The 14,464-nt window shown below is 41.7% G+C and overlaps 1 protein-coding gene across 23 annotated transcripts in view; it reads right to left on the reverse strand.

The window, feature by feature from the left end:
* Nucleotides 1-6,138: 6,138 nt before the first annotated feature.
* Nucleotides 6,139-14,464, reverse strand: part of DST (dystonin) — a 307,703-nt gene continuing 299,377 nt past the window's right edge. For 11 of the 23 annotated variants that reach the window (XM_065632821.1, XM_065632832.1, XM_065632820.1 and 8 more), the window contains 5 exons: nt 12,964-13,032; nt 12,003-12,202; nt 11,409-11,519; nt 8,550-8,673; nt 6,139-7,199 (listed from right to left, as the gene is read on the reverse strand). In XM_065632821.1, coding sequence (XP_065488893.1) covers nt 6,934-7,199; nt 8,550-8,673; nt 11,409-11,519; nt 12,003-12,202; nt 12,964-13,032 — 770 coding nt within the window. In that variant the 3' untranslated portion in view covers nt 6,139-6,933. The remainder of the gene's footprint in view (nt 7,200-8,549; nt 8,674-11,408; nt 11,520-12,002; nt 12,203-12,963; nt 13,033-14,464) is intronic. The other 12 variants (XM_065632833.1, XM_065632844.1, XM_065632843.1 and 9 more) reach the window with 2 other exon arrangements.

The following is a 14,464-nucleotide window of genomic DNA, read 5'->3' on the forward strand; positions in this document are numbered from 1 at the left end:
CGGCGTTGGCTGAGTGACCCCCTCAGCAGAGTTACCGAGGCTCTCCAGTATCTGAAAACACCGCGGTCAGGCTGACGATCTTCCCGAGCATCGTCGGGAACACCGAGCCGTGTCCTCCCGTCAGGCCGCCCCTCTGCCCGCGCTGCCAGGAGGCAGCCGTGCCTGCGCGGGGCCCGGAGCCCCCCGCTCCGTGCCGGGGGTTCAGCCCGAGTTCAGGGGCCGCGGCTCACGGCCCCTCCTCGCCATCTGGCCGCGGGAAGCAGCGCCTCGGCTTTTGTCACAGAGCCACCCGCGCCGGCTGCAGAACTCAGTTTGCTCATTTTAATAGGAAATGCTGCAGAGCTGCTGCGCGGGTCAGAGCAACAGTACCAAGTATTTGCAAATGTACTCTGCAAGGAAAAATCCAAAAACAGCGCATGAAAACAGCATTCACTGCTAGTGTTTTGCCTTCCTTTTGGAAGAGGTGTTAGGCTTGCTTAATTTATTTGTGGTCTGTTTACTGCATCTCGTTGTATTTTTACAGAATAAATTAAATTTGCTTTAAAATGTATGCCTACGTTTTGCCCTTGAGTTCCAATATAACAAACTGTGCTCTGGACTAATTTCTGACTGAATGGAGAGCTGTTCAAATAAACAGTTTTCAGTAAATATTCATCGCACCCAGAACTTAACACCTAATTATTTTCATTTTTCTTCATCCCAGAAAGAGCTACTTATGCATGGCCACGTTCGATTGTGCTTATTTAGAATGCAAAGAGAAAAAAAATACCGAAACCAACCACACCAAAATAACGAATAGCTCATGTCTTTTTGGAAAATCCCTTTCTGTTATCTTCCTCTGATCCACAGGACACTTGCAAGGAAGAGAAACATGCCACTGTGGTATTCTTATCAATGACTTTTTAAGTGGTTTGGATCCTGAGGTGCGCAAGGTCTGCCAGCGTTCCATGAAAGATGCGTTCATTTACACCGATGCCAGTGGATCTCTGAAAGCTCCCAGTAGGAGGAATGACTGGAGAACCCAAAGGAAACAGGATTTGCAGATGCCTTGCAGAGGGGTATGTGTGACTGGGAGCAACACGGTGGGCAACACGCTTGCTCATACCTGGTTTTGCTGCTGAAGGATCCCAGGAATGCTCAGAAATTCCTGAAGTATTTGAGAGGAATAATGTGACTGGATTATCCACCCACCTTACATGGTTTGCGTTCCTTAAATGTGACTAGAAATGTTGATAATTATATGATGCTCCATACTTCGCATATCCCTAAAATACATTTAGTGCATGTAAGTGATAAAAGCCAGCAGCAGCAGAACTCCCAAAGCATTTGTGAAAATCCCACCCTATGCTACTCTTAGCTAGAAACAGACTCATTAATTTGGGGTGGGATTCATTCTGCTTAAATGAGCCACCCAAAGGTTATTTGCCGAGGGCTGAGCGAGTCGCTGCGGGATCCTCAGCGTCAGCGGAAAGCAATGCACACCTCCCTCCCGGGAGGCGCGATGAATCACAGAAACGCAGCGACGCTTTTTCCAGAGCACCCTTCCAACAATGTGCACTTCAGGAACTTCTGAGCCAGCGTTTGCAGCTTTGTGTTAAAACCTGTCAAGGGCTCCACTGCAGACCTCTTCTGTTAAAACTGACCACCTTCTCCTACACCGTCTCTCCTAGCTTTTGAAGTGCTATTTAACCTCATGAAGACCTTTCTTTTGATCCCATAAATGCTTACTTGAGAATTTGTGGTGAAAGACCTTGCTGAATGTTTTTGGAAAGCCATGTGGTCTATCTCAACCTTTGTCCACACTAACAGATCCTTTCAAGGGATTCCAGGCAGCTTGTAAGGCGTGACTTCCCCCCAGAAGCTAAGCCAACTCTGCCATAATATATTTATTCAGGTTTCCGCTAATATATCATTTATTATTGCTTCTATCATTTTTTCAAGTCCAAACTGATCAGCAGCTTCCCAGAGCTTCCCAGTAACTTTTACGCAAAAGCTTGCGTCTAAGGTAGGCACTTTGCAATCCTCTCATGTTCACATGAGATGAGAGGACTCCGGGCAGCAGCTCAGCTACTTCACCCTTCAGTTCCTACAGCAGCCTTTGGTGAACACCACCTACTCCTGCCCGCCTTGTTTTGTTGATTTGGTCCATAAAGCTTCAAATCAGTGCTGCCAGAAGCAAAGCTACACACCCCCTCTCCTTCCGATCAGCAAATGTGGAGTTGCTCAATATCTGCGGTACTTACAAGCCTACTTTTTTCATCCTCAGCTTGAACTGACTTGTTCCCTGTGTTATACTTTGATCACAGGCTTTTGAATACGGAGATATTTATTTATCATATGGATGCGTTGCCTTTAAATATAGCCCAGACAGTGCAAATTCTTCCATACGTCCCCTAGGTCCCCATTACTCTGCCAATAAAAGAGGACTTGGAAGTGCTATGATCCAGCCCCAAAAAGAAGAAGAAGAAAAAAAAAAAAAAAAGAGATGGTGTTGGATATTTTTCTAAGCGTTGGAAAGATCATTGTGACCCCCACAAAAAGCTCCAAGTCAGCTTTTCCTGTCAGGACAGAGCTATCATCACCCTGGCTGCCTCCTCCCAAAGGAACAAAAACCACTGTAGATGTTGACAGGGCCTGATTTATGGTTTGGGGCTCTTACTCATATTGAATCATCCAAGTGCTAAGAACACATCTATTCACTTTCTCGTACATACTCATCCAGGATGCCAGCTAAGTTACACAATTCACCTTCACTGCTCTTTCCTTCAGCCTGCAAATACAGAAACACAATTTGAGCACCCTGAGCTGCAATTCAGACTATCTGAACAATTCCAGTTCAGAAGAACTACTTATTTATGAAACAACAACCCCCAAGACTCTTTTAGCTCCAGGTCAGATACCGCTACATTTGCAACAGTCAGACCCTTAACAAGTCTTAACAGAAAGACTTCAATCTGCATAAAAAATATCTCAACAGTATCAGCCACCAAGTGTTTTCATGCAAGTTACATGTAATTTAAGCTGCTGCCTCATCCATTATGTTTGAAGAGCTCCCTTTTCCTCTGCAGTGTTCCTCTTTTTAACATATATAACTTCTGTTTCTAAAGAGATTAACAACCTACCTGCATTTAACCTGCCAACACTACTAGAAAAAAAAAGCAAGCAACAAAGCCAACCATCTCTCCCACCTCCATGTCTGCAAACGGATTATTCAAATTCAGCCGAAAGAACAATTTTCATTAGGAAAGCACCTTTTCTTTGTTCTGCAAAATTCCACTCACCTTGCATAAAGATATAAACCTCCTAACAGCACCACTCCCTACTACGGTCTGCAGTCAGAGCGAACATCTGGCAAAATACCACCAGCCTAGATGAGCTCAGATGCTACCACAAAGCCTAAGAGTGGAAGCACCTGGAAGCTGTTAGGGCAGCTGTACTGGGATGCAGCAACCAGGTAATGCTTATTTTCCAGCCCTGTTGTTATTTACAGAACATCACAGCAAGCGCTCAGCAACGTGTCCTCTTGCCATGTACTGTGACTGACACCTGTGAGCTCTACGGCCCCTCTCTCATACACAAGCTGTGGGGGGTCGATAGTCTTGTTGGTCCTGTGGTAGACACAGGCACAGGTTCGAATGCCGCTGCTGGCTATGGTATGAAATAGCTGCCTGCATCAGGGTTTATGAAATGCGTTAATCTTGAAATTAAGATTGCACACAACCTCATCCCTCTGCTTTTGCGAAGAGATGTGCCACAGGTGCAGCTGGATTAGTGCAATCTATTATATTAGCATGTAATTAAGAGGCTCACCATATATCTAAACCGAAGAAGCTGAGGCTGCCTATGCCACAGGACACCACCAGCTCCTCTAATGGTGCATTTTTCACTTATGGATTTTATCTCCAGATTTCAGTAAGTTCTGTGGACACTTTCCCGTTTTGAAGGCAGCAAAACAGAAATGCAGGAAGCTGAAAATTGAGCCTAGAACTAAGCCAGTTTTTCTAAGTGCTAAATATGCATTATTCACTGAAGAATATGATTCTCACAGTCAGGCTTTCCATCCCTTCTTCCTTCCCCATCACCTCTGCTACTTCACTGCACAGGAGAGTCACAGAATATGCAGGTATAAGAGTCCGGGTCAACTCCTGTTGTTAAGAGGACAATAAAAGGGAGAAAATGCTTCTCTGATGAAGATATTCTATAAAAACTGATGTGACTGAGCAAGGTGGGGATTTCAATATAGGGTTGATCCTGCCTCTCTCATTTATGCTGGTATCAAAGAAGAAATATTTTTGAATTACAGGAAGATGGAAACCAAATACCACTTCTTTCTTTACAAAAAATTTTCACTAAGATACCTGTAACTTACTGGTAAGTCCACAATATGCCTTCTAATTCTGCTACTTGTCCTTGGGTCACAGAAGTGCAGAGGACCAGATGTTCATTTTCGGACTTCTGTAAGTATGATGTTTGTAGCACAGGGAACAGAATTTTGGAAAGTCTCTTAGTTTGAGGAATTCTTGGTATCATTCTAAGGCAGTTAAATCAGCTTTGGAAGAGGGTTATGAAGTCAGGTATCTTGAGAAAGACTTTAAACGGGGCTTTTAAACAGAATTCCTATTCCTATCTAATTTACCATTACTTGGGTTTCTGGCACTGGATGGTTCTCTCAAGCCCACAGAAACCCACTTTGTCCTTGCGTTCTTCTAGCTGACATTGGGTTTTTCAGAAGCTGGTCACAGGTCTAGTATTTCTGTAAACTTACAATGTAGCAACATGAAAATCCCATCAAGTTGCAGAATTATGAAATCTTACATTTAAAGCTAAGACCACAACATCCACACAAGGTGCTTCAGGTTATGTGCCAGCACCTCACGCAGAAAGAGCTGCTCTATCCATTTGGGATACAAGGAACTGAACTATGCACAGAATGATGCAGATTTGCCCTCCCTACCCCTTCTCCATCAGTCCTGTGGCTATAAAATGAACCAAGTTATCCACACAAGTGCCTGAATTCTACCCTTCTCGTTTCTCTTACTGACAAGTAGAGACGCTTCAGTGACCATCTGTAACTGCAGACTGCTGCTCTTCACCAAGGGGTGTTGTGGGCTTCCAGAAAGCGCTGAAGTCATCATCCTGTATTTTAATACTTGAGGAAAGCAATCACTGGACGAAGAGCAGCAACAGCAGAGGTGACGCAGGGGAAGCTAAAGCAGCGCAGCAGAGCCCGCTGCTTTAGGATTCAGTGAAGGTGTGCGCGGGTTCCCAAACCAGGACTGCTCCCTCCCCGCCTTCCCCAAACACACAGCTCCGTCTTGGAGGAAATCCTGACACAAGTGGATTTTGAGTGACTGAATAATCTTTTGAGTATTATTTTTTCTGTTTCTTATGAACTGATTGTGTGAGTTGGCTTGTGAGTCTGCAGGAAGCCCTTGTAATAACTCAGAAAACATCACCTTAGTAATGCTGCCAGTAAGCGCCAGCACTAAATGCAGGAATCACTGTCACCTGCGTGTCACCAGCTAAGCTTCTCCATTATCAGCAGCAAGCTAACGGACCATCCACGTGCCAACCTTCCCCTAAAATTCCTCTACGGCATTTCCTGCTATATGAACAGTCAGCTTTAGACTATTTGCCATGTTGGCCAAATTCTACCCGAGTCTTTCTGATATTATCAAAGAGCATTTTGAATTTCTAGAGATTCTGTCACTACTTACTACAGCATCTACCCAGCCATTCTACAGCACTCCCATTTGAAGCTGCATTCTTTCTCCACTGAAAATCAACTATTATTCATCCTTTCAAAGAATCCATGAATGGCAAAAATACCTCACTGACAAAAAGAGCAACTAAATTACTCCTTATGCATTAGATACGTAGTATATGAATGTCACAATTCAATATGGCAAAAATAATGGTCAACACACAATAATTACATACAATTTCATATGATCTGGTATGTGCAATTTGGTGGTTTATTAAACAAATACAGTAGCTAACCAAAATCTGATTGCTGATAATGGGAAATTACATTAAAGCCTATATTCCCATGGTAATTACTGGTCATCTGAAATGATACATACCCTAAAATGTAACGCAGGAAATTATCTTCCTATAAAATAAGAAATACGATAGAAATAAAGTTAAGGGACATGTTTATTTCGGAGCTTTCTGCAAGCAAAATTGCTTTGATACAAAATGAGTTCAATGATACAGTGCTACCATCCACTCAAGCAAAAGAAAACCTCACATTTACATGAATGCACTTTATATTGATATTCTTACAGAATAATAGTTCAGGTATCCAGAATGTGTCTGGCCGCATTGAAAGCAATGGCACAGAGACGCTGCAAGGTATTGGAGTATCGTATTACTGGCGAGTGCTTAATTAACTCTGTGAGTTCTCTGAGAGATGCCGTATAAATAAGGGTACTGTGAACGTGGGCTTGTATTCCTTAGTAGCTCTGACGTACATCCTTTAGTGTTTGTTTAGTCAGCTCAAACTGTGTAAATGTGTCTTTTGGCTTTTTAGTATTCTTTTTCTTTTGTAAAGAAAAATCATGAGGTATCCTTCACTGTTAACTAATGACATAGTGACAGGCCTATTTTTATTCAGGTTGCAGAGACTTACTGTACATTCAGTACACTGTACATTCGGCAATTATTTTTAGTGTACTTTCTACACGTTACTGTGTACAACTGTTAGTTTACATTAAAACTCTTCCCCCTTCTCACAGGATATGGCATAAACAAAAACAAATCTGACAAAAATTATACACATAAAATAAGAAGACAAATACACAAATAAGGCCATCTGCAGAATTAAAAATCCACCTCTTGTGATATTTCACAATAATTTCTACATAATATTTTACATCTTACGAACTTAAATACTTAATGCAAAAGGAAAAGACCTTTACGGAGCCAATCATATTATCTCTTCAAGGACCTGTCCAATTTGCTGGCTAGTGGCCTTCTCTGGGGAGTTGGAATTTTAGAAGGCTTGGCTGAGCCTGGCCGAGAACCTGCTCGGGGTGTCGGTCTGCTTGTAGCAGGAACAGTCTCTGACATATCTGAGCACACGGACTGGATTTCTGAAATGTCAAAGTCAGACGCATCACTGCCTCGGCGGCTACTTGACCTGCTGCCAGCCTTGCTTCCTGCTCTGCTTCCAGGTCTGCTTGGGGTTTTCCTGGTTTCTACAAAGAGAAAAGATATCCATCAGTGTTAAAGCTAAGGATGGAAAAGGTGTACAGGTCTTTGTCAACTCTAAAAATTCCTCATTGCACAAATTAAACTTTAGACTCTGCCAGGTAAGCTGGATGATGCCATATCTCCCAGTAAAGAGAAGGAAATATGAGATCAAACAAAGAGACACAGTTAATTTGTCACTAGCACATGTAATTAAAAACATATTATCCTGGTAAGTTTTTGTGACTTACTAGACATGCATTCCATATTCACCCAACAGCCGGAGACTCTCTTTCCCCTGCCATTTTCTCAGCTATTAATTGAAAGAAATCAGTACCTGCCCTCTTCAGCATTCAGGATTTCTCAATATATGTATCTTGGAGATGCTGATGAATATCCCAGTTTTTAAATGTGTACCCCTCTTTTTTTCTAAAAATCAAAACCATACAGTTGAAAGCTTCAAGTAAACAAGGAAAGAATATACATTCTCCCAAAGGGCTGAGCAAATGAGCTCTCAGCAAGCCTGCTAAAGTGAAAGCCTGCCCAGACAATGTGCCATGAAGAAAAAACCACAACAGAGAATCTTAAACAGAAAACCATTAATGTGGTTTTCCATAATTTTCCAATTACTTATGGAATATCTTTGATCTTGACAAATCTGGTTCCCTGTAAGTGTGAAGACGACCAAATTGAAACTGAAATCTCAGGTGGTTCATTTTCCAAATCACCTATAATTAAAAGACATGTACTCTTTGAACAGGATTTTCCAGTACTGCCCAGTATGCTCTGCAGAGCTAAAGGTTTGAGGGAAAGCCAGCAGAGATATCTTCTCTTCTAACCACCTAGCCCTCTCCCTTACACAGAGCTGCCCTGAGCATCCTGGAAGAGCACAGCTTCACCACTTTCTATTTGCATATACTGTTTCAAAAATCTTTATGGTATATTCCATTAATTAGGTCACCTACAGATGCTCCCTGCAGTTCTTCCAAAATAAATGGATGACTCAGGATTAAGTGACCCCTTTGCTCCATCACAGTAGAGCATAACTTGAATACTGTGAAGAACTGAATCCTTTATTCTTAAGTAAATCCTTCTTCTCTAGTTCCTTATGCAGATACACTGGAAAGACCACTGTCAAGAAGGTTGCAGTCATGAATTTGCACATCCAGAGCTGAACGTACCTGCTGTGCAACCACGTGAAAGGAGGACCATTACCCTGATTATGTACACCCTTGTGGAAACAGTAGGACTTGTACTTCTTCCCACTTTTCCGACATCTCCCCCACACGACAACACAACCCTAATTATTCAGGTGGGAAACCAAGCAGTAGATCCAGTTCTAAAGTCAAGACACTCACCTGCAAACTGAGCTCTAACTCTGGTAGCTGCAGTTGACAGGATGCCACTGTCTTCTCCAGAGTGGAAACCCTTCCCTGACAGATATCCTGGCATCCTGAGTTTACTTCCTTGAATTGGTGTTCCCTATGCACAAAAAAATCACAAAAAAAGATATGCTTTTTCCAATTGTCTCTACTGAAGATGAGGCCTGGTATTAGGTAGCACACAGCTTAGAATGTGATCATAACATTCACTGTGAAGCTGAAAGACTGGTTTGAGTTACTATGGACATTTTTCATCATGTGAAGTTTTGAACATTCCTATAGCAGTTAGTATTTGAAGTAATCCAAATGTCAAACAATAACAAAAAAAAATCACTGTAACAGTCTGCTTGATATCAGCATTTTAGCATCCTTTGTGCGTATTTCAGTGCATATCAAGAAAGAAAGCTACCTTCTTATAATTAGTCAAGCACGTAAGATTAGTTGATGGTACATAACTGAAATACAAGTAGTTGAGCTTTTATGTCTGCATAGCTTGAGTTTCCATCATTCTGACTGTGGTTATAGGTGGTGAATACATTTGGTTCAATTTTATAAATATTTTGATGGCAAAACAAAACTACCTAATTTCAAAACCTTTTGCTAGAAAAAAGCAGCAAAAAAGTCATAGGACTAACTAGATGACCTCTGAAGGTCCCTTCCAACCCAAACTATTCCATGATTCTATGAAAAAAGTTTTTGTTGTCAAGAAATTGTCTGAAATGTCTCTACTCCTGCCTGCTTTCTCATTTCTGAAATGAAACAAGTATTGATTTACAATCTGCCCCAAATGGGAAGATTCCTTTCAAAGCCACAAGAATTAAATCCTCAAATTTCAAAATGCATGTAACATACTAGATAAGAGGTGTATGCAAATAAGAGGAAAACTACAGTATTCATATTGATTTAATCAACACTAAAACACTAAGTAAATATCCAAAAAGAAATACAAACATTGCTGTGATGAATGTGACATACTGAGTGCCTTGGATCCCCAGATCTGGTGTTCTGTGCCTCTGACCCCCACACAGTGGGGCAGAAAACCCAAGATCCAGGAGTGTGTGGGAGCCACTTGGAGCTCGGACCACCTCTGGCACATCTGAACAAAAGAGAGTTGAGATGCTGCAGAGCAGACAAGCTGCTGGCTCTAACACAGACGGTCACAATGTTAAATTATCTTTCAAGCCAAGTACAAGTGCTCAACGTCCAACCAGCCACACCTTGGAAAATCTCTGCTGTACAGAGACTGCTTGGGAGGACAAGGAGGCAGGGAACACTCTCCATTACCTCCATTGAAGCTGCTGTGCTATGGGCAAGGCACTGGGATAGAATCACCAGTGCAAGAAAAAAAGGAGATCGAGCTTGTTCTTCCGTTTTAGTCCTAAACCCAAATGCAGCCTCCACGTAAAATATATAACCACTCTCTTGGGCAGAAAATGCTGCAGAATGCCTCAGAAATTCACTGCAAACTATACCACCCCAATCTTTCCATTCATAATCTTAAACCATGGTGGCTTACATACAAGAAACTCACTGAAACTACTGGTGGTTTTAAGAGCATGTGAGAAATACAGTGCCCCTATTTGAAACCAATGCCAACTGCTTCCACCTCGTTGTAATTCAATTGTAATTCAATGAAAACACCTTTCCATCTATAAACCCTTTAATGTGCCATCAGTTAATCTTACAATTCAGTTACCAGCTAAGAAATGAAAGAAAATACAGGAGTACATTAGAAGCTGACAACTGACTCAACTGTGTGCTGTTGTTAATCGTCGAAAGCAGCAGCCCCGTGTGCTGGAAGCGCTGCACATACACACGCCTGCAGTGCGCGTAAGGAACGCACCCGCTCGCACAGAAGGACGGCGTGAGAAGTTTGTTACGTATCTTTGAGCAAAGCCATGCCGAGGTCACGTAAACTTGGCACCGGCAGGTGTCAGAGGACCAGTGATAGGCATCGAGGGCAGATTTGTGAGCAGCAGATATAGCGGAGGCAATGGCAGCACAAGCTTCCCCTGGCCCAGGGCAGGAGTGACCCCTATGAGTGACACGGCAGCTGGCAGCCTGAGCCACCCGCCATCCTTCCACTGACTGGAGCGACAGGAGAGGAGACACTTGGGCTCCAAGCCCATTCAAATTCTGGTCCTACAGCTTGACTGCCAGCACAATCCTAATTGCTACACTAGCAGTTTCTGTGGAAGTCACGGGCTGGAAATAAGACCAAAGCTCGTTTCCTGTGAAGTCACCGAATACCTATCTTATTAGAGCGACAATTGGTCACTAACCCCCCTAAATAAAACTTTCAGTTGTTGGAAAGATTTATATATCACAGTGAGTCTTTTGTGCAATCTTCCTCACAGGGATTAGCTATCTCTTTATTTAGTGGTTTTGCACTCGACATCATAATTTATTGATCTCATTCCTGCAGTTCATTAATATTACGGTACATTAAGAACTCAAAGTAAACAATTTTAGAAAAGAAACCTGCAAAGTATATAAACCGCTTTATTAAAAAAAAAAAAGTACTTTTCTACATTTGTTCATTGCATACTGTTATGATTTATTAACCATTTTCACTTTAAACAAAAATTCCTTGAGGCTGAGTTTTCCTAAAAGTCAAACATGGTAACAAACAGAACATCAAAAAAAAAAAAAAAAAAAAGAGACTTGGGGAAAAAAAAGGAAAGAAATAATTTGACAAAGGTCTAAAATAACGACAATGTATTAATATGCAAAGGATGTTGCAGCTCTCAAGCACTGAAACTCTAGTGGCTGTTAGTGAAGTGACAGTTTTAGTGAAGGAAGGTCATTAGACTAGAATCTCTGTCCTTACTGTACCTCTGAGGATGACCCTTGATAGTCTGAGGATTCTGGTGGCTTAGGAGGAGTTGACGTTTTGCTGTTTGTCAACCATGGTTTACCATAGTTGCGTGTTAAATGATGGGGTGTCTGTATGAAACAATGGTAAATCAAAATATGAAGTACAGCAGATGGAAAACAATGTCATGGAGAAGGATACCCAGGCTTTCACAAGAAGATCAAATGTCATGGTAGAAATAAAAACTAAGGAGAAAGAGTTGATGATAAATGTTCTGAAACAAAGAGGTGGCAGAGCTTCTTTTTAAAAGAAATGGAGAGGTTCATTGCACTTTCAGAGGTTATTGCCACATCGCCAGTTAGCTCATGTGGCACCTTAAATCTAAAGAATTCTTCTATTCCTGTGCTGCAAACAAATGGTAGAGGAAATACATTGAAAAGACTTTCTCAGATCCTCCCCAGCCTACGAAATAAAATTGAGATACTTCTTCCCTATCGACTAGGGAAAGCATCAATATTGTTGGAGCAAGGGGAAAAAACGAAAAAACACAAAAGAAAAACCCCCAAAACATAACCTATTTGTTTAACAGCGCAGTTTTGTAGGTTTCTCCTTACCTTCGGTGTACTTGTAGCAACTGCTTGCGGGGCAGCTGCCTGGCCAGCTTGACTTGACAGAGAGGTGGATCTGTTGGGAGAAGCGCCCCTTGAAGAAGGTCGTGACCTACGGCCCCTCGGTCGGAAAGCTGCCATGCTCTGACTGGCACCATCTGCCAAAATGAACTTTTCACGCAGCTCCACATTTGTCCTCCCTTTAGCTGCAGCAAAGAAAAGGTGTTCATTTAATCAGATACAAAAATTGTCACAAGGCTGCTTATTGTCAGTTTTGCCATGCCAACTTCAACACATTTTAACAATAAAATGCATTACCATGTAATGCATTTATTCCGAACACAGAAGAGTTATGTGCAGAACTCACTTATTCTAATACTTTATGCCAGCAGGAATGAACCACTGTCAAAGGAAGTCAGCGTGATAATGGAATGCTCAGCGTGCTAAATCGTTGTTAATCAATCAACTCTCAGTACACAGACACAACCTGATGAGCAGTTTTGCTAACTCTACAGCTACTCATAATAAATAATACTTGCTTCAATGTTCCAGAAGAAATTGCTAAATACAGATTACAGGAAAGCAGCAAATATATTTATTCAAAACGATTAAGTTATGTAGTTTGGCAACATGCAATGATGAACACAAAATCCAAACGATGATGAGGTAATTGGTGGCTAAGCACTCACACACACATACAAACACACATATGAGAGAATATTCCGCAAGAATAGATGCAAGACATATTAGAATTTAACTGTCAGTGTGAATGACAATTGTTTTTGAAACACTCTAAAAGCGTGTCAAAGAAAATTAGCTTGCAAAGCACCAGCCCATGTAGGAACACATTAAGCTAAATGTGATGGGTGTAGCATATTGTCAAAAGTATATATTTTAATAAAGTGGGAAGGAAATGAAGAGAGAGGAGAAGAGGGGGAGAAGCAGACAAAGAGAGGGGTTTGCCAACCTATAGTAGGCTGAGTGGTAATTGAAGAGTTTGATTCCGAACGTAACATTTTACTCCCGTGATGATGAACTAGAAAAAATGACACAGGACACGGGTCACATTAAAGAAAATCATTAGCAGGAGAAGAAATCAAGTACAGCAGCTGCATACGCAAGAGACTCAGAGCACCAGGCCAAAAGACAGGACTCAGAGCAAAAGCTGTCTCTAAGTGCTCTGAGGCGAGTTCTCAAAGCTCTCCCAGGCAAAAAGGAAACAGCGCTTGGATAAAATCAGCTGCAGTCCCAAGTATAGTTTGCAATAGTATTTATCTGCTGACATAAAGAAGTAATATAAGCTAAAATTATTTTATATAACTAGGTCCAATACTTTTAAAGCCATTTATGACAACGGTTCTTTGACATATGATTTATCTGAATACACGAGAAGCCCTTGGTGGAAATGAAGATTTACCAGGTGAAGTGCTTAAGGAAAAGTCTGAACCTGCACCACTGACACCAGCGACTAACGCATCACTGACTGCAACAAGACCAGGATTAGGTACCATGCACAACGTCCAGCATCCAGATGACTTTATGGAGATCGGTATTCCTTCACGCTCCGCGTGTTGACTTACTCAACTGCTCATATATTTCCCATGAAAAAGGGATAAAGTACTACAGAAAATACTAGAGAGGTACATAGAATACAAGTTTTATTAAAGAAGAGTGGATAAAGTTCCAAAGGACTCTTAATCTGAGGACACTAATAAGGAATTCCAATAAATTAATCAGTTTTTAAGTATTGTATCTCTCAGTGCCAATCCAAGGAGGAATTGCAACAGCCTACCTGTCAAGAGGCTTGTGAAAAATGTTTGGAATACATCAAAAGTAACCAAGTTAACCCTTCAATGAAGTCAGATATTTTGAGGCACGTCTCATTTTCTGTTACCGTGCACTTTTGAGGAACAGGAGCAGAAAGCTGTAACATAAGGATGGCTCTGCAGGCATAAATGACTCCCCAATAGTAGCAGGTGCAGAATCAGGTGCTAAATTTCAGCTAGGCCTGTGGTCCAACACCAATAAATGTAACATTACTGTTACATTTCTTTAGTAAACAATGTAGGCAATACGTTGGTAAGCAAAAAGTCTATCTTCAATAGTGCTGAAAAACTCACAGATGTCATCACAAGGTTATGACAGCTCTTCTGTGCTACTCTGACAAGAAGTTTTAAGTGTACCTTGTAAGCCTTGTAGACAAAGATTTCTAGGCCTCAGTGGCACACTGTCAGCCCTTACGAGGTTTTGTAGTATGATTTTATTTAACATCCTTGACTTAGCAACATGATTGCTACAAATTCAAGCTCTCCACCCTCTGAAGGTCTGTATCAAACTGTTTAGAAACCTTGGTCCCAAAGCAGAAGCTGTGAGAGACAGCTGACACCAGAGTCAGGTCTACAGGACAGTTGATGTCTGTCTCCACTAGCTCACTGCTATCTCCTGAACTCCTCTGTGATGTTCTCACG

This window comes from Caloenas nicobarica, chromosome 3, assembly GCF_036013445.1.
Source record: "Caloenas nicobarica isolate bCalNic1 chromosome 3, bCalNic1.hap1, whole genome shotgun sequence".
NCBI lineage: Eukaryota > Metazoa > Chordata > Aves > Columbiformes > Columbidae > Caloenas > Caloenas nicobarica.